This window comes from Corvus hawaiiensis, chromosome 3 (genome assembly GCF_020740725.1).
Source record: "Corvus hawaiiensis isolate bCorHaw1 chromosome 3, bCorHaw1.pri.cur, whole genome shotgun sequence".
Taxonomy (NCBI): domain Eukaryota; kingdom Metazoa; phylum Chordata; class Aves; order Passeriformes; family Corvidae; genus Corvus; species Corvus hawaiiensis.
The window spans coordinates 121,232,038-121,257,923 of NC_063215.1; the positions used below are offsets into that span (position 1 = coordinate 121,232,038).

Consider the following 25,886-nt stretch of genomic DNA (forward strand, 5'->3'; position numbering starts at 1 on the left):
GTACAGTGCTTTTCTGCAGCCTGATGGAATGCTAGGAGATGCTCGCCATCCTCCCTGGCTTTGCTTTAAACGTGTTTTGTCTCCTTGCAGCCATTAAAACTAAAAGCCACGTGCTGTGCAAGTGGATTTTCTCTTTATTAATGCTTTCAGGGGCTCTAGGCCGCTTCTCATTGCAGCGCGTATGTGCATTGTTAGGAAGTGGAGCTGGACTGTGAATTTACCATGTGAAATGCCTGAAGTTTTAAGCATCTGCATTTTTCCTGCGGATCAGGAAGGTCCCAGTCATAGCTGAGGAGCAGTTTCCAGAGCAGATCACAGGACCAGCACCCCAGGGGTCTGTGCAGCAGGCAACAAGGGATCGCCCTGGTTTTAATGAAGTGCCCTTGTAACTGTGTGTTGGGATGGGATGGGATGGGATGCGATGGGATGGGATGGGATGGGATGGGATGGGATGGGATGGGATGGGATGGGATGGGATGGGATGGGATTGATGGATTTCATGTGAGTCAGGGCACAGGCAGCAGCACACAGTCCATATTTGGGCCCAGCAGCTGAAGGTGGTCAATGCCCTTGTGTGGGAGCCTGTCCTGGACCCAGTGGGGGTGCAGGTGGGTCCCTCATCCCAAGAGTGCATCCACAGCTGCCAGAGAAGGAAGGATGTGAGCACATGGCCCTGGTCTACACATGTGCTTCTTCCAGAATCTCTGGAATTTGCTCGCTGAGAAGCAACATGCAATGGGAGAGTCTTGTCGATGATGTGACCCTACTCCAGCTCCAGCCCTGCCGAGAGCAGGCAGGGGCTGTACAAAATGTCATGTCTGGTTCCTCAGGGTTCAGCCCTTCACGCAAAGAGACTTTCCTTGAGGGTAGGAATACTGCTGTCTTGTTTTTCCACCTTGGAAGGCAGGGCAACAGGAGTGGGGATAGGGTGATGAGGTGGGTGATGCTTGATGTAAAAGTGGAAGGTATTAAATAAGGCACCAATGGGAGAACATCTCTGGGGTGCTCTTTTTCTGTCTCCAGCTGTAGCTGTAACATCAGCAGTGCAAGCACCACCCCGACCAGCCGACCTTTTGATGACACAGGATTTTGCTGTAGAAAACAGAACTTGGAGGGGTTGCAAGAGGAGAAATAGTTTAAAAGCCCCTGCAGATTGCTATGTCCTTGTCCCCTTCCTGCCAGCTGGCCTGTCCATGCTCCGCTTCCCGCTGGCTTGTGGCACCTCTGAAACCAGGACCACACCCTTCCTCCTTCTCCTCTGGCAAGCCTGAAGCTCTGGAGGAGCACCAGAGTGCAGTTCTGGGGTGCTCAGCGAAGGAGAGGCTGGAGGCACTTCTTCTAAATGCTTCTCATTTGTTGCCCCATAAATGTAGGCTCTTCCAGAGTAATGAAGTTGTAAGCGTATCCTCTGGAATTGATTGAAAGACTAGTTCGCTGCTGTTAAGGTATAATTCCACTTTAAAGACTCTCTCGTTTGAAAAGATCATCTTCTTCTGAGACTCCTGATATTACCAAGGCAATTGCTTCCGCTTAGGGAGGAAGGGGAGGAAAAGAATGTAATTGGGATAGGAAAGAAAATGAAAAAAGAGCCTGGTAGTACCTTCATAAAACAGATGGTCTTTTCTCCAGCCACACGTGAAGTAGAGTTCTGCCTGTGTGGGGATTTAGATGTAATTACAGCTGCCCTTGTAGCTTCCTCTGATGCCCTCTGAAGGAGGAAGAGAATTGTGCGTGCGCCGTTGTCTCTCTTGAAAAAAGGCCTGGGGGCCTCGCGGTGTGCACACATCCGTGTGCCGGCATTTCGGGTGCTCCGGCTGACGTTCAGCCAGGAAAAGAGACTGCTCAAACAGCAGAGCGAGATCCATGACTGGATCTGACCAGGGCAGCCGAGGGATGGGTGTCCCCCACTGGAGACGTGGCATCGGGGCTGTGTGGAGGATGGCTGGGGTGTGTTGGGTAGGCTGATCGTCAGGCTGGGGACAGCCCCCAGTGCTTCACCCAGAGTGAGTGAAGGTCAGGAAACCGTAGTAAATACCTCGTGGTGCGGGCTTGTTCCGGCTGGAGAAAGGAAGGGACAAAGAAGGGGGGAGAACAAGGGGTGTGTGGGTGGAGACCACAGCAAAAGCCTCCCTGTATAAAAGGTGTAGCTGCTCACTGTGTATTCTCTGCCCAGGCAGGCAAGAAAAAGCTCATCTGCACTTGATGGCTGTTGGTCAAGTTACCTCAAGAGAGCCTTTGGGAAGAACGAATTCTCAGGGATCCACTGAAATCGAGCCACCCTGTTTTTGTGGCCAGCTTTCTCTTGTCATGTGAGGGAGTTGAGGGGGTTCCTCCTTCCTCTCTGCTTCTCCTTTCTCCCAGCAGACAGCAATGAATGTTTTCCTTGTCAGCACAGAGACCGTATAAATGTTTTGTGTATATAAAAGGCACAAAAAAACCTTAAGCCATCACAGAGAGGAACTATTCTTTCAATTCTGCATGGAAGTCAGGCTGCATTCTGATTGATCCTTTAAGGCCAAGGGACTGTGTTAGGAGGTGCGAGTGGGGTGTGAAAGGAGCTGCCATTGATGGTGTCCCTGTCAGCATTGTCACCTGCATTGTCACCTGGGCTGTAGCCACACCAGTGTCACCACTGCTGATCTGCAGCCCTGCAGTGAGCAGGGGGTGCTGCCTGTGTCCAGTGGCCGCTGCCACCAAGGAGCTGGGACTCTCCAGTGGGCTCTGCTGAGAGCATCCGGGGGCCTGGAGGGAGGGATCGCTCCGAGTGTGGTCCAGACCCAGTGGGGGTGCAGGTGGGTCCACGGCTCGTGGCGAGGACCCCCACAGCACCGTGCCGCCTTTGGGACAGACCTTCCCGGCAGCCTTGTGCGGTCAGGCTCCGCAAAGCTGGCCTCATCCACATCGTCATTTGGGAACTAATAAGCGTGAGGCATCCAGATGGCAGGAATGATGTGTGTATTGTAGCAAAGCTAATGCTAACGCCCGGTGATAATGCAGTGTTCCGTGGGTATCGGTAGCGATGTTCTATTCTAAAATGGTAATAAAGGGCACATTTGCTTATTAGTAATGAATGTCAAGCCATTCACCATCATGAAAATATCCTATTTCCATGACTTTGATAAATAGCTGCTGAAGCTCATGAATTTTTAACAGTAGTCCTATATTTAGGGGCTTTCAGTTTCTGAGTGAGATGAAAGGCTCTTCGGAGATGGAGTTCTGGAAGCGCCTTGTCTTCTGCAACCACTGGTACCTATTTAAAGCCAGTGTTGTCTTTCTGATGTATGAATAGTGTGTTGACATTGATTGATGTGATTTTTATGCTGGAGATTGGGCTCTAAGCCTGCCTGTCACCATAAAGAAAGATGCATAACTGCGGAGGGACCTGCCGTGTACTTTGCTTCATCTGCATGTGCTGCGTGTTCACTTTTCCCCACAGTCACAGAATAAACCGAACTGTGTCTTCTTCTGTTGTCTGGAAACCAGCTAGGAGGAAAACAGGAAAGCCAAACTGAAATCTGTCAGTGGGACCCCAGAGGAAAGGGCAGGACCCAGCTCTGCCGCGTGACGCAGGACGGCAGGCCTTGGCCCTCTGTCCTGCCTGGGCTACTGGGAGCTCAGAGCAAAGCCTGTGCGTGGGTTTTCCAAGGATCTGGACCCTGATGGTCCTCACTCTCTGGCTCGGTCCCCTGAGCAGCACTGAGCTCCTCCATCAGGGACACTCTTCTGGACAAAATGAGAGCAAGAAGGAAGAGTGTGGCACTACATAGATAATTACAAAGGAGACGAAAATCTCTCGAGCTTCCCATGCAATTCAAAAGCCGAGATGTGGGGAACAGAAGGCGTACACTTTGTCAGGGCTGTGGTGGGGAACCAGAACCCCCAGTTTCATTGACCTCAGCCCTAGGCACTGGTTCCAAAGGGTGTTGTGACAGCCTTGCTGCTGGAGTCACTTTGTAGCAGATTGAAGTAAATTAGAGGTCCTTAGTCAGTGCTAATTGCAGGAAAGCTGTTGGTTTAGACAGGGCTGTGGTGGTTCCCGTCCATGGAGGACCTTGCTTGCTGCACCCTCTTCTTTCCACAGCCATCCCCAGTTCCCAGCTGGCTCTTCTCAGCAGAATGGTGTGCAGTTGCCCCGACTCTTTTTAGAAACAATGTGATTCATCCCGTTTCTTGGGACAGCATGTGTCTCAGTCTTCTCTGAGACAGTCATTGCCAAGTGCGTGATGAATGCGTGTAACACTGAGAAAATTGGTGAAATCTCAGCCTGGAGTAAGGGAATTGCTGGTGGCAGGGTAATTGGTAGGCTGAGAAACCTCCCAGCTGAGCCTGGACATGATGAACTTCACAGTGCAGTAGCTGAGAAATTGGATTAAATAATGCTGGTAACTCTGGGGACCTGTCGGGCGTGCGGGTGGTGTGAGCTGAGCGCCCGAGGTACACTTGGAGGAGCACAGTGGTGTTCAGAAATCCCAATAAACTGAAAAAGGGACTCGAGAAGGTGTGAAGACATTCAGAGGGCACAAGTAAGTGCCCTGTGCTGTGGGTTTCAGCCAGGCAGAGAGCTGACTGCAACTCTCTTCCAGAAGAGCTGGGCTTGTGGCTGAAGCCAGAGATGTGGGGATGGCTTGGAAAAGGCTGGCTGTCATCCTGAGAGCCATGCTGCTTTGTCACCTGAAAATCCCTCCCATGCTAATATTTACACTCCCAAGAATTCCCTTTTAGTGTACTTTCATTGCTCCATCAAAGTAAAGGATTGCTCTAATTTCCCTTTTATGGATGCTTTAGTTAGGTGTAGCATTTTAACATTGCAATCTTGGAATGGAAATTTTCCTGCCAGTTTTATATGCAAAGAGCAAAATGATGGACGTCTGAAGTATGGAGCTCGCTCTGATTCGCTAAATATATTTACATAAGATATAAGCGCCTGAGCACTTCAAGCACCTTGTGTTTGGATGGAAATGGGAGAGGATGTCTTGGCTTCTGTTGTGGCTGAGAGGGGAAGGGACCAGATCCCTCTGTGTGCCGGGAGTGTAAGCTTAAATGGAAAATCCTGACATGCTTTGGGGTCCTGTCCTGTGCTCCCCAGGGTGTCAGGACAGGGGCTCCCTGTCATGGCAGGGCCGCCCTGCCTTGCCAACCAGCTCTTGGCCTCTAGAGGGGACAGGCCGTGTGTCCTCATTGTCCGGGATTAATCTCCAAATAATGGTAAACACTGATTATGTCGAAGTAAGAAAATAGTTAATGGGGTGCCTAATGTAAAATAACAAAGAGATTGTAATAGCTTTAAGCATTTATACGTTCGAGGGAGCTTAAAGCGTATTAGAGCTGCTCCGCAGATGAGCCGGGACAGTTTAAATGTTGAAATTCATTTGCAGGCGGTAAATCCCTGCCCTGATGGCATGTGAGAGGCAGAGCCCGTGGCAGCCTCCGGGCTCAGAGGGCCGGGGTGGCCTGGAGCAGAACTCACTTTGGCAGCAGGGCAGTGCTGAGCTGGGGGCTGGACTCCGTGGCCTTCGAGAGCTTTTCCAGCCTAAAGGGTTCTGTGATGACTCTAGGACCTCTGTCCCCCCTCACACCCTCCTCTGGCCCAAGGTGCTGTCCCCGTGCCACATTCCAGCTGCTCACAACGGCGTTGCCCTGCTGCTTGCTGGGCAGGGCTGGCTTTGGCTGGCCCACGTTGGAGCTGCCTCTGTTCCTGGACCACATGTTTAAGCCACAACTTTTAACATGTTTGTGGCAAAATCCAAAAGTTTGATTCTTTGCAGGAGGTTGGGGGTTTTTTTTGCCAGGTTCCCAGCCACCCCTGTAATGGGGCTAAGACTGAAGCAGACAGGGGAATTTGAACTCATGGCACAGACAGGGGAATTTGAACTCATGGCACCCCTGCATCCAGTACTTGGGATGCTGAGAGATTAAAACGTCCCTTCCTTTTCCCCCCCAAGAAAAGAAGAGAGGTGACAGCAGCATCTCTTCCTTCCCCGGTGGCTTTGTAAAAGTGCTTCTTGTAAAGTTGCCTTTTTTGGTTAGTCTGCCCATGGATATGAACACAATATAAATATTTGTTCCCCAAAATAAAGCTAATGAAAGAGGGACTGTATTCTGTTCCAAATGAAAAGAAGTCCGGGAACTCCAGAATAGCTGTAATTAAGCCAGTAAGTTATTAGGAATTTCTGGCAGTTCATGTGAGGACAGGAGCCAGCCAGGGATTTGTTCTTTTCTTGCTGTGGTTTCACTGACAGCCTTCCTTGTGCCAGCTATTTCTGACCAGAGCGTGTGGCTGATAATGGATCACTTTGCAGAAGTGTTGCATTTGTCAAGGGAAACATCTTGATCCAACACCGACTGTGCTTAGGTCTGTAAAACTTGTAACACTGGCAGTTCTGCTGGTACCTCCCTGCGCCTCCTTTCACAGGGAGGAATTGCTGCTCAGGATGGGGGACGGGGGCACAGAGCAGAGCAAAACCTGCTGCAGAATCCCAGGAGGGTTTGGGTTGGAAGGGACCTTAAAGCCCACCCAGTGCCACCCCCTGCCATGGGCAGGGACACCTTCCACTGTCCCAGGGTGCTCCAAGCTCCATTTAACCTGGACTTGGACGCTCTTGGACACTTGCAGGGATCCAGGGGCAGCCACAGCTTCTCTGGGCAGCCTGTGCCAGGGCCTGCCCGCCCTCACAGGGAACAATTCCTTCCTGGTATCCAATCTACCCTTGTCCTCTGTCAGTTTAAGTATCCATGTGTGTGTGTATATATATATATATATATATATATATATATTTTAGCAGCTTAACTATAGCATGGTCAAGTGAAACACAGGAATATAAACGCTCAAAGATCCTGGGAAACAATTGCCAGATTCGTGCTGTGACAGAAATTAGTTCTTGTACTGAACAAAGGAAAGTATAACCTTCTCTTTAAAGGTCACTTGCTGCTGTTACTTGGCTTAAACTCTCTCTGAACCGTATGCTGTTGCATATTATTTATTATTTCTGATTTCTCCCCCATTTATGTTGAGATATATTTGCTTGTTGCCCTTGGATCTTGATGCGCCCATGACCTTGCAAGCGACTCATTTGCACTGAAGCCAGCTGAAGGCAGAACCTTCTTGACTTCACAAAGGCTCTGCTTGTGTTTGGGGGTTTGTTCCTTCAAGACTTTACTTCCTGCAGCGGAGGAAGGCGTCAGGAAAGCGTGTGTACAGCTGGCATAGAGGAATAGCCCCATGATGGAGCAGGACTTGAGCCACACAGCACGTAGCCAGGAGAGTCTAAAGAAAAGGGGGACCACACAATATGGGGTGTGCAGGGCTGGTCACTTGGTGTGCCTCTTTCGAAGGAAATGCATTTTGCGATTTCTGTGCAGTTGTGGACATCTGAAATTCTGGAGAAGTGGCAGTCAGATGTGCATGGAATGAGAAGCAGCTCAGCTGTTAGGGATGCCCACAGAACCACGAGCGTTGTGGCTGTGTGTGCATGTTTGCACCCAGATAAAACAATTTACTGTGGGGGGCTGTACCCCACGCTGCTTCAGCTGCTGGTTTGCAGCAGTTTAGTGGAGACACGAGTGAAACATTAGAAAAATGTTTTATTATTGATGCATTACCACTGTTTGGCTCTCTTTGCATTTTAGGTCATGCCACTGCAATGCAAACACCATTTTCACTTGGCAGACAGTAAAACATTTATATATATATATATATATATATATATATATATATATATATAAAATGTACTCATCCTCTCTTCAAAGAGAATTTAGCTCATCTCATTGATTTTAAAGGCGGCTAGAGATGTTCACAGTTCCTTTGCCTGCGCCGTGTGATTTAACTTTGTTCCCCGTGGGAACAGGGTTTGGTGGGCTGTGTGTGTGCCCGAGCTGGTCTCCAGGCAGCGGGAGCCGTGAGGCTGCACAGATCCAGCAGTTCCTGAGCCCCCTCACCTCCCGTGCCCGCAGGTTCACCCTGGCAGGTCCCCACTCCCTGTGAGGGGCAGACTGCAGGGATGCAGAGATGGTACTGTCCAGGGGTGCTGCTGGAGGTCAGGGAATTGGGTGAAACACTCTGCAGGCAGGTGCTGAATGCAATGTTGTTGTGTACCCTGAACCCAGCAGCAATCTCAAGCTTGAGTTTAATATAATGATTCTGAGTGTGCAGGTGGAAAGGTAACCAATTGCTTTAAAGTCTGTTTTTGTTTCTCTGTGTGAAAAGGATGCATGGATGCAAAAAATTGTCTGGGTTCACATCACAAGGTCTGCTCCACTAACATCTGTCCCTCACAGGTGACAACAGCAGAACTCGCAGGACGAGAATCGTGGGGACAGCATGAGACAATGAACCAAGGCTGTAAATTTGGGAGTTTTCTGTGTTGGTAATTCATTGGCCAGGCTGAACATCTTCTGCCTGTTAAAGCAGTGGGAGATTTCCCAAGGGTTTTCTTGTCCCCAGAGTAGATACACTGGCTAGCAATACAAAGACTTCTTAAAAAATAAGTGTCTGTCTCAGCTTTTAGAACTACGGATCCAGTACAGTGCTGGGTTTTCTGAAAAGCAATCCCTTTGGAGAGGTGGGAACATTAAATGTGAGAGGGAAAGGAGTAGCTGGGAAGAGGGTTGTGAAAAGTTCTGCTCCCTGAGGAGCGGTACAGCAGCGCCTTCCCTGCACGCCTGGCCTAGGCAGAGACAGGTTTGTGTTGTGCCAGCAAACCCTCTGAGTGCAGTGTGATGCAGAGCATCCTGTAAGTCATCTGTGGCCGGGGCTGAACAGGGTTCCAGCTTTGAAGAATTGCACACTGATTGAGAATAAAAGGACAAGAATTCATTCCAGCTCATTGCATTAGGACTAAAGTAATCTTCCCTTGGTGGGTGTAGATCCAAACTTTTCATCTGAATCTGGCGATACCTTTGTGATGGTGTCTCCAGAAGGTGCGGGCTCCCTGTCCTGCACAGCAGCCACTGCCTGTCAGAACACCTGGAGTCAAGTGCAAAAGAGCACAGCCTCTCACACCTAATGCTCATCTGTTCCTGTAATATTTAACTCCCTTTCCAAGGCCGATCCATACCTTGCTAACAGCCACGTAATTCCAGTTAGTTCTGAATGCTAATAATCCTAATATTTTTTCGTAGTTCTGCAAGTTGCTGGTGCAAGGTAGATCTGCACCCCTGGGAAGGAGTGTTGTTTTGAGGGGCAGACTCCTGCCCTCAGCTTTCTGGGAATGTGCCCCTCAGGAACTGAAAACTGGGACTGAATTGTCTATGTCCAAGGGCTGGAATCCCCTGGGAATGTGCTGGGAATGCACTGGGAATGCACTGGGTGCTGGGCTGCTACCGGAATTGTGTCTAATGCCCACGCAGGAGGTGGCTGGGGAGGTTGCTGAGCTCTGTGAAGATCCCGCCCTTCCGCTGCTCCACGCTGATACCTGCCAAGTCTGCAGGACCAGAGTGGATTATTGGGCAGAAGTCTTTCGTTCTTTGAGTTTAGGTTCATTGGCAGGGTGGTTGGGGTTTTTTATGTGCAATCAAAACAAACCTGGCAAAATCTGCACCTATTTTCTGTACAAAGGCTGGGGACTCTTTTAAACGAAATAACAAACTGTCTGAGCCTTTATAACCCTCTAAATAGGGCAGCTGTTGTTGGAGTGGTGTTCCAGCAGCACCCTTTATTCCTTCTTAGAAAGGAGCTCCTGTGTTTTGCAAAGCTCTCCTCTTATCTGTACTCATCTGCACCTGATGCAGCTAATAAAAATGCAGCAGATTTCAGATTTGCATACATTATTTTATAATTGCATGCTTCCAAGTGTAACCCACCAAAAGCATTCGTGTTTGGGTGATGTCGTGGAGGATGTGGTGATGGACATCTTGGATTTTCTCCGAAAAGGAGGAGCATTTCCTGCCAGTGTGGGGTGGAAACCTGAACCCGAGGGAGCACTGGGCATTTCTGCTGCGCGCAGGAAGGAGAGCCAGGATTGCCAGCCACTGACACTAGAGACAGCTTATGCTGTTTTTGTAGTGTGTTTTCTCTGTATGCCTTTACCTTAGGTGCACTTCGGGCTCCTTGAACTTCCCAGAGACTCTTGATAAAGGGATTGGATTTTTATCGTCTGTCGGTACTGAATGTAAAGTCTCGGAGGCGGCTGCAGGAGGGGGGGAAGCACACACGTGTATTAGCAAACCATCTCTCATATTGCTGCGGGCAGACCTCCCCGTGTCTGCCTTTGCTTGTGGAACGGTGAATGGTCAGGAACGTTCTTAAAGTTGTGATGAAGACATCGGGTTTTCACGTAATGATGTTTTGATGAGGAAAGATGAATCCTTTCCGCCTGATTTACCTGTATTGTCTCCCAGCTCCCATAGCGTTTTGTGTTGCTTGTTGGGGTTTTCCTCACTCCTGCCCTTGTGCTGGTATCTCCCCGACTACTTCCTTAGGCTGCACACTCCTAAGGGTGTTTCTGGCAACTTTTGTCAGCTCTAGCACAGCACACGTGCTGGGGTGGGAGGGAAAGGCAGCCTGGCAGGACTAATTCTGCCTTGAAAGGAAGTAGTCACAGCTCCTGGAAGTAGTTACAGCCTCCTGGCAGGCGAGTCCCGACTGGTGATAAGATGTCACGGGCAACAGCTGGTTCTAATAAAGGAGAAGGGTATTGCAGCGCTCCTCCGTTGCGGATATTTTAAGGATGCCGTCTGTACTGCTCCAGTAGCTAGTTTGTTAGGACTCGTTATAGAACTTACCAATCCATAGGAATACAATTAACAGCAATAACCCGAGCCTTTGGGCAAAAGGGTGTATGTAAAAGAGAGTGTTTTCCTCCTGAGGTGCAGTGCTTGGATAGAGCTGTCGCTGTTCCTTGCATGAGGAACAAAATTAAAATGCGTCTGCCTTTTGCTCAGTTACTGCTTCAGAGGCAGCAAAACCAGGAGAGTGAGCCGGATTGTTTTTCCATTTAATCATCTGTGCAATTGCTAATTAAGTTCCTATTGCCAGAGCTTTATTAACGCTGAAGTTGTGAAAGGCAGGAAGAACACAGTTTGATTTTTTTTCCCAGCTGATGGCTGAATGTGAAGAACTGACCATTTGCAGAAAGCTGTTGTTCCAAAATCTGAAATTACTGAGAAGCACTTGAATGCTAGAGCATCATCTTCACACTGGCTTTTTGGTTTCTAACCCAAAGCCATTCCTGCAGCCTAGTTGGCAGGCTGTCCTTAAGAACTTTATAATCCAATTAACATCCAGAGCAGTAATAAAGCATTTGAGCAAATGGAGGGAGTTTGTCTTTCAGTGACTTGCGACAGAGCGTTTGCAGCAAAGGCTGTGAAGCGCATGGTGCACTCCTCTCAATGGTTCTGTGGATTGCTGGGCAGTGGGAAGAGAGCTGCCAGCCCCTCCAGGAGGTACTGCACCTGCTCTGGACAGCTCTGGCTGCTTCCCTGGAGGAAGGAGCCGTGCTGGGCTCTAGGCGGGTGTCCATCCCCCCTTGGGCACCTGTGGGTCACGGGGTGGTGCTGGCCACAGAAGCAGATGGCGCAGTAAATGTTTGGGGAAAGGTGGTGCCCGAGGACAAGGTAAGCTGAGCCACAGGGAGGTGAGGCAGAGCCTCTGGCAGGCGGCGGCAGGGCTGGGTTGGGCAGCCTCTCGCTGTGTTACGGAGCAGCACGTGGGGCGGGTGTGAGTAGCTGATTAAACATCTGAGCTTTCTTTCCCCCTCCCCACTTTTTGCAGCTCTCCATGAATTCCCCAATGACATCTTCACGAACGAGGACAGGAGACATGGAGCTGTGGTCCTGCACGTCCTCTGTGTAAGTGTTGTGACTTTGCCTTTCTTCTCCTGCTGGCGTGGACAGGGCCTGGTGTGCTCCAGAGTTCTGATTGAAGTTATTTTCTCTTCGGTGCATTTTCATCTCCTGTGTGGACTGTGAGGTCAGGAGTGTGATAGTTTTTGTTCTTGGGATCTTCTGATAAAAGGGAGTCAATAATGGGAGGATGGTTTAAACTTGTCTCCTGCTTTCATTTCTTCTGTAGACACCGTTAACATGTCAGGCCGTAGGAAGGAGGAAGTTGTCTCTGAAAATGGAACGGTTTGGCATCTTTAGAATGAAAACTAAATGTCAGAGAGCTAAAAGATGCAAGATTTCTGCAAGCAGTAACTCTGGAACACTCAGCAATGTATGGGATAATATTATTGACATAGAAATATCCATGGGGTTACATGGATTGGAAAGTTTGCTTTATCAGCTCTACACGTTACATTAGAGGCATTCTTAAGCAGCCAAGAAAATGCCCACTTCTAATGAGTGTTTAAAAGCTTTTAATAATTTTTAGTCAGCTTAAATGAGCAGTCACCATTAGCTGTGAGAAGTGATTCATGATTTCTTTCTGAGTATAAATTAGATTGTATTGTGTATTTTAATGTGAGCCCTCTGTGTTAGGATTTTATTTTGGCTAAATGGCTGCAAAAATTTGTTGAATAACGTTGCTATTGACTGTGCCTGGCAAGTTCAAGAATCCCAAGTTTCCATGGGAACATTGAGCTTTGAGATGTTTTGGAAACTGAGCACTGGGCCCGAGCTGGATTTTTTATCACCTGCAAGAATGCTCCTTAAAATTCGTGCGTGAATTCGGTTCTGAATGCACTGAATGCGCCTTTAACGTGTATCAAAACGGAGTCTGGAGGACTGAACTGTCCACTTCAGAATAAAAGGAAAAATCTGTTTTTAATGAGAAGTGGAAAAGCAACCACTGTCCCAGCAGAAATGTACTCAGCTTCTTCTCTTCTAACAAGGCAGCTCCCTCGATCCGTCAGTGCCCCATCATTCTCCGTAGCAGTTTTGTGGACTTAGGAAGATTTACTGGCCACTCTTTGTCTCGTGGTCCCTGAGGTGCAGGACCTGGCCAGATTCAGCCCCTTGAGCACTGGGGTAGGTGGGGACAATCTCTTGCCAAAGAAGAAAGTGATACTCAGAGAAAACAGACAACTGTCAGCATTTAGCACCCTGCCTCTAGTCTGGGTTGGAAGGGGTGGTCTTCGTACGGGGGTGATGAGCCTCCAGTTCTGTTTTGTACCTCCTGGAAATAGTTGCCAAACGTGTGATGAAATCAGAGCATAAGTAGAAATGCACTTTTTGGGGAAAAAAGGATACAGACGCAGTTTCATTGTCTCCACCGAGGTTTTCCTCATGGGTTTGAGGAAACTGGGCTGTAAAAGGGGCTCTATAATCATAGGGAGAACAATGCAGTGATGATTAGAGGTCATCATCGTGCTTCTCGTGTTAGTGACCTCCCCTTAAACAGTTTCTGTTCATTTCAGTAAAAATGTTGTTCTTTCTCCCCTGCCCCTTTGCCCATACTTTCATGTTTATTTCTGAAAGACATCAAGGCAAAGCTGGTTTACCAGAAGAAACGGGACAAAAGCTATCACTGGGACCTTGGGGGAGTGCAGGAGGCTTCCCAGGGCATCTTCTCCCCATTGTTTAATAAGAGGGAAAAGAGACCCCAGCAAATCTTCACAGTGGGGCTGTGTGAATTACTGAACACGATCTGATGCTTCACGAAGATGAAAGTTAATCCCTAGACACTTGAAAAATCTAGGAAAAAATGGGCAGTTCAGCAACAGTTTTAGGCCTGAACTGAAAATACTTTGGTTTGAAGAAAAAGTGGGCCACTGAGGGCCTATTACAGGTTGGAGTCACAGTGTTTAATTTCTCCTGGATACTTTTTCAGAGCTCATCAGCTGACTGCTTCACTGTCGTTCATTATCTCCATGTCCCCTCTGAGAAGAGGCTGAGCTGCTACAGACAGTAACTGCCCACTAAGTCACCGGTTTGGGATGTTCAATTTGGAGGGTCCAGGGTCTGCATTTTAAGTCTGGTGCCGTTCCTGCAGCCTGGGAGCTCCCCAGCACCTGAGGGCTTCTTTTTGCAATCTTAACATTGCCGTTTGTAGAATCATAGACTGGGCTGGATTGGAAGGAACCTTAAACGTTACCCAGTTCCAACTCCCCTGCCATGGGCAGGGACGCCTTCCACTGTCCCAGGTTGCTCCAAGCCCCGTCCAACCTGGCCTTGGATGCTTTCAGGGATCCAGGGGCAGCCACAGGTTCTCTCAGCAGCCTGTGCCAGGGCTTCAGCACTCTCACAGGGAAGAATTTCTTCCTAATACCCCATCTACCCTTGGCCTCTGTCAGCGTGAGGCCATTCCCCCTTGTCCTGTCATTCCAGGCCCTTGTCAAAGTCCCTCTGCAGCTCTCTTGCAGTCCCTGTGGGTACTGGAAGGCTGTGTAGTTGTTCTCTTAGCCTTTTCCTGGTTTCCAGTTTGTTCCAGCTGATGTTCCCGCGTGGACCTTCAGCCCTGCCGTGCTCAGGGACGTTGGTACCCGTTACCCCTCGAGACGGGAGGGAAATGGCTTTGCTGAGAAATTCCCAAGGTTTTGGCTGACAGCTGAGAATGGGGGGTTTGGGTCTCTGCAATATCCTGGCGTTTCTGACGGCACAGCGTTGCTTCCCCTTTTCCCAGCTTTCTCCAGCAAATCTGGAGTGTGGTACTGGGATATGTTGGGTTGCCAGCACGAGGAGCCTGTGCATGGTCAGAGTTGAGCCTGTCCCTGGGCAGAGCTGGGCCCTCCATGCTGAGCAGGGTGGAGGAGCAGTGTCTGTGCTCAGCCATCCCTCCTGCTCCTGGCTGGCCACTGCTTCCTGTAGCCATGGGAACGGGGGCTCTGACAGGCACCTGCCTCCCTCCTGTGAAGCGCTCGGGAAATGTAGGTCGCCCTGGACAGATCCTGTCTCTGTCTATTTCTGCATCGGGTCAATGCCCAGACACATCTCATTTCTGCAGCACAGAGCTGTCTCCTCGCCGGGCAATTTCTCCGGTGCCCTGGCCATCCGTGCTGATACTGTGTGAGCACTGCCGGGCACATGGTGGTACGCAGGCTGCTGGCCAGTGCAAACCCGGGCTCTGTGGCTTCCTGCTTTGCTTGGGGTTGTTTAATTTCCCTGCAACAATGGAGTTTCAGGTGGGTTTGTAATGCAGGCAGAGTTGAGGAAAGCCCCATGCTTGGTTAACGTGGTTTCAGGGGTGGCCCCTTGCTGGTCCTACTCTCCCCCCAGGGCAGGGGGTCTGTGGGGCAGCAGCAGGGACAGTCACCTCGGCCTTTCCCAGCCCCCGGGAAGAAGGCAGGGCTGTGGGGATGGTTGCTCCTGCAGCGTTATGCTCTCTTGTGAAAAGCTTCTTTAGCTCAGTAAAGCGAGTCTAAGTTTGAGTATGAAGACTGCCACGGGAGGCTCAAAGGACTGCTGGACAAAGATGAAAAATGGCAATTTCTGTCCTGTGCAGTGGAGCAGGTATTTTGAGTAAGATACTTAATCGCCTTTGATGCATGTTTGTTCGTTAGAATCATCATTTTAAAATCGGTCCTAATGTAGTACTTAATCTGGCATTTATAATCCTTTTATGCAGGGCCATTGCATTTTCCTAATTTTTTAATGCCCTTCGGGGGAGGAGGACTGAGTGTCTTTTAAGTGTGTTGCCTGGCTAAAGACTCCCACATCATCACTTGGAGTGATGCTGGGGCTGAGACTCGTTTTGTGTGTTGTGTCCTCCACGTTGTGCTCTGCTGCCATTGCACAGGCTGTGCTCTGTGTCCCCCAACCACTTCCTTTATTCCCAGTGGCAGCTTCAGGTGGAGCAGGCTTCAGTCCGTGCTGCCCTGCTCCTTCCCGGAGCTGCTGCTGCTCCCACGGTGCCTGCGAGGACAGGGGGGGTGTGTGCTGACGGAAAAATCCGTGGGGCTCCGTGGTGGAGTCTCAGGATGACTTCGGTGGGAGACGATACCTCCTCATCGGCTGCTGAGTGTCTCAGCCGTGTGCTGTTGGCCTTCTCCTCACGGGATGTGCCGTGCAGACTGGCCTCCCTGATGCTGCTGCCTTCCTCTCTCTTGCATAAAATAGCCCCCACTGGTCACCGGTCTCTTTCCGAGTCTGGCTTGACATTAAATTAAATGTTTTGGTTGTGTTCCTGCTGGCCCAAACTCTAAATATTGCTTTGTTTTGCCTATTTAAAAAGCAAACAAACAAGAAAAACCCCACCAAAAAAACCCCAAAGAACTTCCAAGGAAGTAACAGTTACTGCCTCCATGTGTTCGCTGACTGTGGGTAGCTTCCAGTGGCTTAGTGTGTGAACAAGGCTGGGGTTTAGCCAGATACTCCTTAGATTCTGACGCTTTACACTTCATTGCACTCCAGCCACTTGAATAAAATTAGGGAAGACTCACAGCCAAAACCAGCTTTGCAACAAGGTCGTTACAGTAAATGCTGGAGCGTACAGGTCAGCGTGGGCTCAGCCTGGTTGGTGCTCTCAGCCTGTTGTTAGCAATCATCCTGAGGAGTGCAGGAGGTTTGGCTCTGTGCTTCCAGCTCCTGCAGCGGGGTGCCAGTCCCCACTGCTCCGGGGGGATGAGCAGGAGCCTGGCAGGGGCGGGCAGTTCCTTCCCATTTGTTTTTCCCTTCCTTACTCATTTCAGTGCCCTTGTTGCCTTTCGTCTTGTACCTGATCCTACTAATGAGAAGGCATGAGTGGACAAGAGCAAATTCCCTTGTTATCCTTGAAGGTTGTTGTTGCGCCGTCTAAAAACCAGGACACCGTGAGATTCCACTTCAATACCTGCCCATGGGTGCTGGGAGGTGGAGATGCTTTGGCAGTCCTGCATGTGCTGGAAGCAGTACAAACCCTCTCCTGGGATCATTTGAATGTGCATATAAAAATTCAGAGAAGGAATTTTCTAAACTGAGAAACTGGTGGGCGTCGTGCCTCTGGTGCCTCTGGTGAGCACTGCGGGGCTTGGCTTGGTCTGAGGGCACCCACAGATGGTGCAGTGCACGTGTGCCGCGGGTGGGGGCAGCTGGGGTGAGCTGGTTGGGCTCTGGGACACGTGTTGCTGTGGTGGCTGTCTCCCCTCAGCCCCCCTTTCCGTGCCTGCCTCCAGGAGGTGCAGGAAGAAATGCCAGCAGCCCTGTGCTCCGTGGGTGTGGATCGTGTCAAACGGAGAGGACATGCTCACTTTGCAGGGATGATGCTGATGGACAGATTAGCGTTCTTGAGAGGCATTACTGTGTGTCTGGGCAGGACAGCGAGGGCACGACCCACTGCAGATTAATATGATTAGCAGATCAAAAATCCAGGCTGAAGTTAGGCAGCCACTGTCCCTTGTATTTCAGTGGAATTTGGCCACATAGCTCTCCGGGACCGCTTCTGATCCTTGTTCCTTTGATGCACAATGCCTGCCAGCCACTTGCTTCCTTTATCTCTGTTCATACAGTTGGTATTGTTGTCAGCAGCTAGTGCTCCCTTTGCAGGATCAGGTTCTTTGCTGCGCCCGACAGAGTTGGAGATCTGGAATTTTGCTTACTCTTGTGGTCCTCGGGGCTGTTTTGCAGCGTAAGATTTTCAAAAAGCCTGAGTTACACTTACTGTGTTTATGAGGAGGGACAAAGGAGCAGAGAAGCTGTCCAAGTGGCATTCTAGCACCTGTTCCTCAAGATTGTGTCAAGTTCATTGGTTGTGAGGAAATTCCCATGTCTAATCCTGAAAAAAAATACACTTGAATTATTTTTGAGCTCAAAAGGCTTTCGTGGCTGAGATGCACAGTAATTACTGGCTTTTTGCAGCAAAGTTGTAATTCTGGCAAGTTAGAATCAGTGGTTTTGATGTGGTTGGGGGATTTAGACCTGTTTCTGGAAAATCAAAACAAGAACAAAAACCTGGAGGCCATTTTTATTGCTGCTTTCTCTCCAGAAAATAAATACTCCGGTCTCCTCCGCATCACCTGAGCCTCTGCAGGACTTCAACCACAATCAAAGCCAGAGGATCTGTTGGTGACGTGCTTGTAACTGGGATTCCCTAGGATTAAGACACTGTTTTTCTACAAATATTGGCCACTTCTCTCAGCTGTGGTTACTTACCGGAGCTGCACTGCTTGTAGAAGTAACTCTGTGCTGGTACTTGGCAGGTGTCCCCAAAAAGGCGGAGCTGTCTCTGAACCTTCTAGCAAGGCCACTCCGCTTGGACAGGGCCGGTTTGCGCACAGCTGCTGCAGCGCGCCATGTCCCAGGCGGGTGCTGAGACCAACCTCTCTCTCTGCACGCCCAGAATTTGGGCACCTCTGTGGCCGTGTGTGCTGCAGCAGGAACCTGCCAAAGAGAGGGAGTGAGAGCCAGGATGGAGGGCAGAGCTCTGGCAGCACGTGTGGGCAGGTCGTTCCCGGCTGCCGCGGGATGCGGTGCTGGGAGCACCACAGAGCCCGGCGCTGCCCGGCCGGTGGGTCCCCAGAGAGTGCAGTCCTGCTTCTCTCCCCCTTCCCTGCTGCCCCTTGGCTTTAGAGCTTTGCTGGGCTCTGCAGGGCCGCTCTGCTCCCCGCAGCGTGTCCTGCCCTTGCTCCTCTGCCTCTCCGCATTCCCGGCTCCATTCCTTTCCTGCAGGCCTGTTTGTGTGAGAGGGTGCAGGAGCAGCCTGTGCGGCCTCGGGGCTGTGCTCTGCCGGTACCTGGCATGCTTTTCCCCTGGTCTTCCCCTATGCCAATGGGTGTTTTCCTGTCCGGTGGCGGTCTGTGTGTTGAGGTGGGGAGTGAGATCCTTCCTTCCCTGGGGGCACTGTGGGCCAGGTTACGCTCCAGGGCTTTGCTGCGTGGATGTGAGCCACACTGTGCCCTTTGCCTCTCGGGGCAGAGATCAGGCCCCCAGCACATTCTGTTTAACAGTACAGAAACATGGGTTAAATGCTTCTTGCGTGAAATTAAAGAGCTGGTTGGCTCAGTGTCCTTTCGAATCTTGTGTTCCCCCTTGGTTTCATTTGTTCCTATGTGAAGTTCAGCAGGATGTACCACTGGGACCCAGGTGACATGGTGGGGCACTTCAGTGGAAGAAAACAAGCTCCTTTCCCCTTTGTCAGAACACTGGATTTCACAAATTACCCCTCCAGGGTTTAGATTTTCACAGAAGACAATTATTAAAACGCCTTGCACTGCACAACGGGGAGAAAAAAAAAGAAGGCAAAAATACTTCAATGTGGATTAGCAATGTCCAGAGAATTTAAAAAAAAAACCCAAGAAACCCAGAAAAACCCCAGTCTTTACAGTGAAGATAAAATGTTGGCAGCTTTTGATAGTTTGTAAGAACTTTTGGATAAATACTTCCTGGTCTTTCAGTTAAATCCCAGACAGCTCTATGAATTCATCTCAACGAGAGCGTTTTATTTTCTTGACGAGTCTATGCCAAATCAACCCTGAGTTGTGTTGGGATGCTGCTGTTCAGTTCTGTGTGACGGTCTCCAGACTCAGCCTTTTCTCTTCTCCACTGCAGGCCGTGTACATGTTCTACGCGCTGGCAATTGTCTGCGATGACTTCTTCGTCCCTTCGCTGGAAAAGATCTGCGAAGTAAGTGTTAGATGTTCCTTCCTCGTGTGCTGCTTCCACAGCAGTTCTGGGGAGCCTCAGGGTGTGATGATGGTGCATTTACTGTTGTCCTGCAGTGTTGCTCGCGTTGCTCAACACGATGTGTGTGCGTTGACTCAGCCCCCTGTCCTCCCTCGAAGGACAGGCTCTCCAGGTGCTCTGAGTGTTCACACTGTGGTGGTTGCTGTTGCCTCTTGTTTGTATGCCTTTGCAGATGTTTCTTCAGAAACACCAGGCCCTAGCCTTAGCTGACACAAATGGAAATCTGGTGATTTACCCCAGTAGAGATCGCGGATCTTGTACCTTGCCCTCCAAGTCATGTCTGTCATACCTTCTGTTGTGTGGGCGTAAGTTGTAAAGCAGCAGGGACAGCTAGGTCAGCTGTAAAGAAGCTTGCGAATGCTTCCAGCATTTGTAAGGGACTCTGTTTCTCTGGGAAGGTTGGGATGCCTAAATTTTAGAAGACAAGGAGTACATTGCAGCCTAAATCAGCTCAGGCAGCTACAGAGCGAACACAGAGCGTGTGCCCAGAGTTACTGCGAGCCATATCTGCTGTCAGTTCCAGGCAGTGAAATCTTTGTGTGTGGAAAGTATGGTTTGGTCTTGGTGGTGAGAGGTCTGTGTCAGTTGTAGGAGACGCCTGCCCCTGTGCCTGGGGATGAGTGTCACCCGTCAGGGCGTGGGCTGTGCTGGCCCTGGGAGAGGTGTGGAAGTTGGCAGGACAGGTCATTTGTGCTGACAGCTCTGATGGAAGCCATCTCTAAACTAACCTGACGTTTGTAGTTCAGCACCCTGCTCTGTGGGCCTTCTTTGCATCATCAAGGAAAAAAGTCCCCAGGAGATTCCACTGTTTTGGTGCTTAAGTATGGTGGTAACTGAAGGGTAACAACACGAGGCAGGAACTTCTGGCCTGCAAAGTTGCTGCACCCTCTGGGGCTGAATCTGGAGAACCCCCCGCCGCGAGGTTCAGGAGAGGGAACATTGGTGCGGATGTGGGGATAGGAGATGCCGGGGACGTAGACATGCTGAGCTCTTTAATCTCCCCTCTCCCAGGCGAGTGAACCTCACTGGGAAATGTGGCTCTAGAAGCTGGCTCAGGTGAGTGCCTGTAGATGAACAAAACCTGAGCTGAGTGAGCAGTGTCCAGGACAGGCTTGTGTTTTGGGATGCTGTTAATATGCCCAAGGGCAAGCCAGCCACCCAGAGGGAGGCAGGGAGACAGGAGATGGAGGGAGATTGTTGTTTCTCTTGACTGGGCACTGATGGTTAAATACCGCCCATGAGTGTGTTTTGATTGAGCCTCACTCATGGCCCAGAGGCCTGACCTGGGTCTGTGGAGCACTGGCTCCTGTTACAGTTCCGCCAGGGGCTCTGAGTGGCTGTGGACAAGCTCCATCGCTTCCCTGAACCTCTGTTTCCTGCACTGCTCAGTGGAAACGTTATCCTTGACTGTGTTTACAAATGACAATAGGAAGCACTGGGCATAGTGTTAACAGTTCCTAATTTCACTGGTGGTAAACTTCATAGTCACAAGCAGGGGACTCGCAGGCTGCAGAGGTCCCTCTTTCACGGTCATTAACTCTTCTGCACATGCAGGATTTGTGTGTCTCTACCTGCCCCAGAAGTTGGTTAAACAAGTGCCAGCCTTACGGTGCCATTTGTTCTTCCCACAAATTCTCGGATGTGCTTGAGTTTGTACATATATCTGATGCCTAAAAAGCAGACACCCTCCCTTGTGTGATTTGCTGCAGTATTTGCAAGCCCCTGGGCCCTAGAAGGCAGTTTTTGCTTGCCCAGATCTTTGCTTTTTTTGGTTATTTGTTGTCTTCTCACAACAATTCCTCATGTGCCCTAGTGGTTCTGAACCATCCTGTTATCCAGCACCACCGGTAAGATGACAGTAACAATTTTCATTCAGCCGTGTGTAAAAGAGAAAGCTCAGCGATTGAACACCAGATCTGGAGTACTTGTATTGGGAAGTTACTGTCCAGGAAAAAGGTGCTGTGTCATTGGAGATTATCAAAATGGGTCATAGAAACGGATCAGACCTGAACTGTTCTATTGCTCCTGCTTGACTCTCTCCCAGAAAGGTGTGGTCAGTGGATAGAGTTACCCTCCCTTAGGGGCCGGGAATATCTGTCGTGGAATCTTCAGAAAAGGCTGCTGTGAGGACTTTTGCACTCTTGTCTCTGTGCAAAGGTGCTTTGGCAAGGATGAAGCAGCAGAGGAGCCCTGAAGTGTTGCAGGGGAACAGGGACAGAGGGAGGTTTCCTGTGTCCTGACAGGCTGGGGGGGCTGCCTCAAAAGCCAGCGCTGCCAGGGACACTTCCAACCACCCTGGGCTGCCTTCCCCATGCTCCTGGCTGCCTCTCCTGTGCTCCCACAGTGGCAGCTGCTGCCTTGGTGTAGTAACAGCCGAGGAGTGGTGGCCGTGTGGCAGGAGCCGGTTGTTGCTCCCCTTCAACAGGGGAGGGTGCCTTGTGGCATCTGCTGAGCAGCAGCCGGTGCAGATGGAGCAGTGGGAGTGCAGACAACATAGAGGGTGTAATTAACCAAGGAAATCTTTGGAAGCAGCATGTGCTGATGAAGTTTGCATAGAACAGTGGGTGCTTTCCCTTCCAGAAGCCCCCGTATTTTAGACAGTCCCTGGGTACTGCTGAGGGACAGATACAGGAGGTTAAGTGATGTAGCCCAGGAGAAAGGGGGGTGAGGAGAGGGTAAATGTCCAAGGCGCAAGTAGTACCAGGGGAGGTGGCTGGGGGTGCACCAAGCCTGAGCCCCAGCCCTGCCGTTAATGGGCCAAAGGGCAAGAGAGAAGGGGTGTGTGTGTTGCTGGGGTCATGGAGCAGACAGAGCCGTGAGTGGTGAAGCTGCCTTCCTGTTGTGTGGAGTGCTGACCTTCCCCTCCTCTCTAGAGGTGTCACTGGCATAACCTGCCCTCTCTGCCAGGCCGTGCTGACTTCAGTAGCCGGTGCCCGTGGTGGCTTTTCCCCTACACTTGACCTTTGTTTACGCTAAACTTTACAGGTATCCGCTCTCAGCGGGCAGTTTAACGTTGGGAGTGGGATTCCTTCAGCTGCTCAGTGTGGTAATCAGTGACTCTGTGCTTCTCTGCAGCGCTTGCATCTTAGCGAAGATGTGGCTGGGGCGACTTTCATGGCAGCAGGAAGCTCCGCTCCCGAGCTGTTCACATCTGTCATAGGTAAGGAGCCTGCTGCTGCTGCTGCTTCCCAAAACCTGCACGTTTCCCTGGCTGTTTTCAGAGCTGAAATGGGATTGCTGCGTGCCTGCAAGGTTTCTTATAATCCTTCCTGGGCACACATGGGACGGACTGTGGGGAGTCCTCACCAGGTGAAGTGACTCTGAGAGCGCCATTATCTCACAGCAGGGCTTGGATGTGACCCTGCCGAGCCAGGACCAGTGGGCACCTCACTGTAGCTGCCCATTAGCCAGGCTGCACCTACAGCCTTATCCTCTCCTGTCTGCTTTCCTACCCCATCTGCCACGCCAGCTCCAGGGCACACTGGGAAAGAATTTCCTCCAGCCTCCTGGGTTGGTACCCTGACACACTGTTCATGTCCTCAGCAGCAGGTTCTCTGCCGTCTCCTCCCCTCTGGTTAGTCTTCCAACACCACTTTTCCCTGGAAAAGCCAGAGTGGGGAGGAGAGGAGGATTTGAAGTGCTTTGTCACAGCAACAAGTTGGTCAGAGCATCACACTTCCAAAGTGACTCTCTGCTTATGGGAAGCGCAATGAAGGGATTCAGCAGTCCCTAAGTGTGCAAAACCCAGGAAACTCTCATGGTGCTCCCACAGCTGTGAGGGGAGGGGGGGCTGCAGGCAGCATTACAGAGTGATGCTGTAGCTAAGCACAAGGGTGAAGTGTTCCTGCAGTTTGACTCACCCACATCTCTGTTGGCAGGGGATCATCAGGGCAGCAGCTGGGAGGGCACAGAGGGCTCTCCATCACCAAGCAGAATTAGTTCTCAGCTCAGATACTCTCTCTAGACACTTGTCTTTCAGTCACGGCTGCCAGATGCAGAGCACGAGTTAATTTGTGCAAAGCTGTGTGCTCTGCGGAGAGGTCTGATTACACAAGCAGAGCCGTAACATTTGGGAACTTAAACTGGACCAAGTTGGGGTTGTCTTTCATTTAAGGGTAGTGCAGGATGATAATAAAACCAGGTTCCTTCAGGCGACTTAGAGAAGCCCAGCTGGTCATCAGATCATTTTCCTGCTGTGGTGTAACCTGGGTCACTTGGTGAGTGCTTCTGTGTTTCTGAGGAAAAGATGAAGTTGGAAAAAATATGTAAACTGCAGGTAAATACTGTTGGAACCTTAAAAGCAAGTGGTGAATTTTAACAGACTGACACCAGCTAGCAGGTAGACGGAGTGTTATTTTTAGGCTGGCTTACTAAGGAAAGGGTTTTGTGCAGCACCGTGATGCGTGTGTCTGTCGGTTCATCTCCCTCACCATTATCCTCATTGGCCAATTTTAACCAAATTTGACAGAAGAGCTCTGAAAAAAGCTTGTAACTTAGCCCCATAACTCATCCTGAGAGGCATCACTCAGCTTGTGAGTAGATGTGATGGCCAGACAGCTCTGAACCGTCTCTGGCTTCTGCTGAAGCTTCATCCCTCCTGAAACCTCTTGGGGTGGGGATATGGGAAGGAGTAGAGCACTGGCCAAGGAATGTCTTATGGGAGACAGTTTCCTGCAGATTTATGTCCAGCCAGCTGCTCTCACGAGCTTGCAGTGTTCTGTGGTGTGTACTGCTGTAATGTCAGGTCACAAGACCAGGAAGTTAGTAACTTAGATGGGTCTGAGGTACTTGGTTCCCATCATACAACCCATCCAGGTCCCCTCAGAAAGCAAGTCTCTGCAGTTTGCACCATGAAATGTGAGAAAAAGTGGCAGAACTGGTACCTGCCTTTAGATTCATTAGTGGGGTGTGAGGTCTGCAATTTTATGCGAAAATACAATCTGCTCTTTCCCATTTACACGGCTTCTCTTGAACGTATTTTTCAGGTGTTTTTATCACAAAAGGAGATGTAGGCGTTGGAACCATCGTGGGCTCGGCTGTATTCAACATCCTCTGTATTATTGGCGTGTGTGGGCTTTTTGCAGGACAGGTGAGAGCTTTTAATGAGTCCTTACAGTTCTTGCTTTGCCCTGTGCCTTGGTTGTACTGCAAAATCAGATGCCAGGTTCACAACCTTGCCACAAATTTCTCTGGTTTCGTTGTTTTTAATAGGGCCCGGCGCTGTTCCTCCTGCTTTTTTGAAATGAAAAGCAGAGCAGCAAACGTCAGCTCGGGCGTTTTGAGGTGCCCAAGGTGTGTGGGTGGGCAGAGGAATAAAACGCTGGTTGTATGCTCCCAGTGTAGTTTGTGACTGTTCTCCAGCGTGTCAAACCGCTTACGACAACACAAGCTATTCATCTGAAATTAAAGTAATTAGGTTGTAAGATCTGAGCTGCTGTCTGAATTGCAGACATGATTGACTGTATAATTAAACACCTGAATCTGCATTTACCTTCGCACTTGCCAACGTGCCAGGTATTTTTACAATCTCATAAACGTTCTTTGACGTGTTACCGTGCAGACTTACTTGTAAAGAGGAGAAGCGGGGTCATGTTCCCAACACAGGGCAGTGGAAGAAGAACTGAGGAGAAGAGACCTGGGTCAGTCTGGGAAAGCATGCAGAGAGAGGGGGCTTTCCTTGTGATCCAGTTCTGTTTTCATTAGCCGTGAACTTCTACAGGCTGACAGGGAACATTTTCGGTGTGAGGGGGCCTTGGGATAAGGTCACAGCAGCGCCTTTTAACCAACCACGTGTCCTCATTTGCACGGAACATGCAGCTGGCAGCTGCAGATGCTCGATGTGTCAGTGGTTCTGCTGCAGCTCTGTACTATGAAAACCCAGTTAATTGAGGTAAATTTTTAATGACCGAAGCCTTCCCAAGGGCATGAGGCTGTGTTCCCCAGAGGTGTTCTCCTGTCATCAACAGGACTTCCTTCTCAGGCTGCTTTTTTCATGCAAATGAAGGTGATTAGCATGTGTCTAGCATGGTGGCAGAGGAGCCAGCTCTGATTTTTACTCTCCACAGTATTTGATTGCATGCCTCAAACCTGCTAAAAAAATGGCCACAAACCACAGCTTTTGGTGGAAAAGGCCTGCTAGAGTTCGGGGCTTGACAGAGAAGGTCAGTCTTCTCGAGAGGCCTTTTACAGGTGGGAGATCCTTGTTTCAGAAGGATGCAACACAACCAAAATGCTCTTGTAAACGCCTTCAGCCTTCCAGCCGTGGTAGCTTTCAGAAGTTCAAGTCATCCTAAGCACAGTCTGCGTGTCTCTTTCAAGCCAAGAGTTGAGATTTTGACTGCTTTGCCCCATCTTTGTTTTCCTTGACTCTGCTGGTGATTTGTGTGTGGTTTTGTCAAGTCACATAACCTCTGTTT

At 50.1% G+C, this 25,886-nt stretch overlaps 1 protein-coding gene across 2 annotated transcripts in view; it reads left to right on the top strand.

Annotated features, from left to right (window-relative positions):
* The window catches only part of SLC24A3 (solute carrier family 24 member 3), a 117,628-nt gene that overhangs the window by 45,725 nt on the left and 46,017 nt on the right, over positions 1 to 25,886 (top strand). For both annotated transcript variants that reach the window (XM_048298056.1, XM_048298057.1), the window contains exons 3-6: positions 11,708 to 11,784; positions 19,336 to 19,410; positions 22,546 to 22,630; positions 24,456 to 24,559. In XM_048298056.1, coding sequence (XP_048154013.1) covers positions 19,345 to 19,410; positions 22,546 to 22,630; positions 24,456 to 24,559 — 255 coding nt within the window. In that variant the 5' untranslated portion in view covers positions 11,708 to 11,784; positions 19,336 to 19,344. The remainder of the gene's footprint in view (positions 1 to 11,707; positions 11,785 to 19,335; positions 19,411 to 22,545; positions 22,631 to 24,455; positions 24,560 to 25,886) is intronic.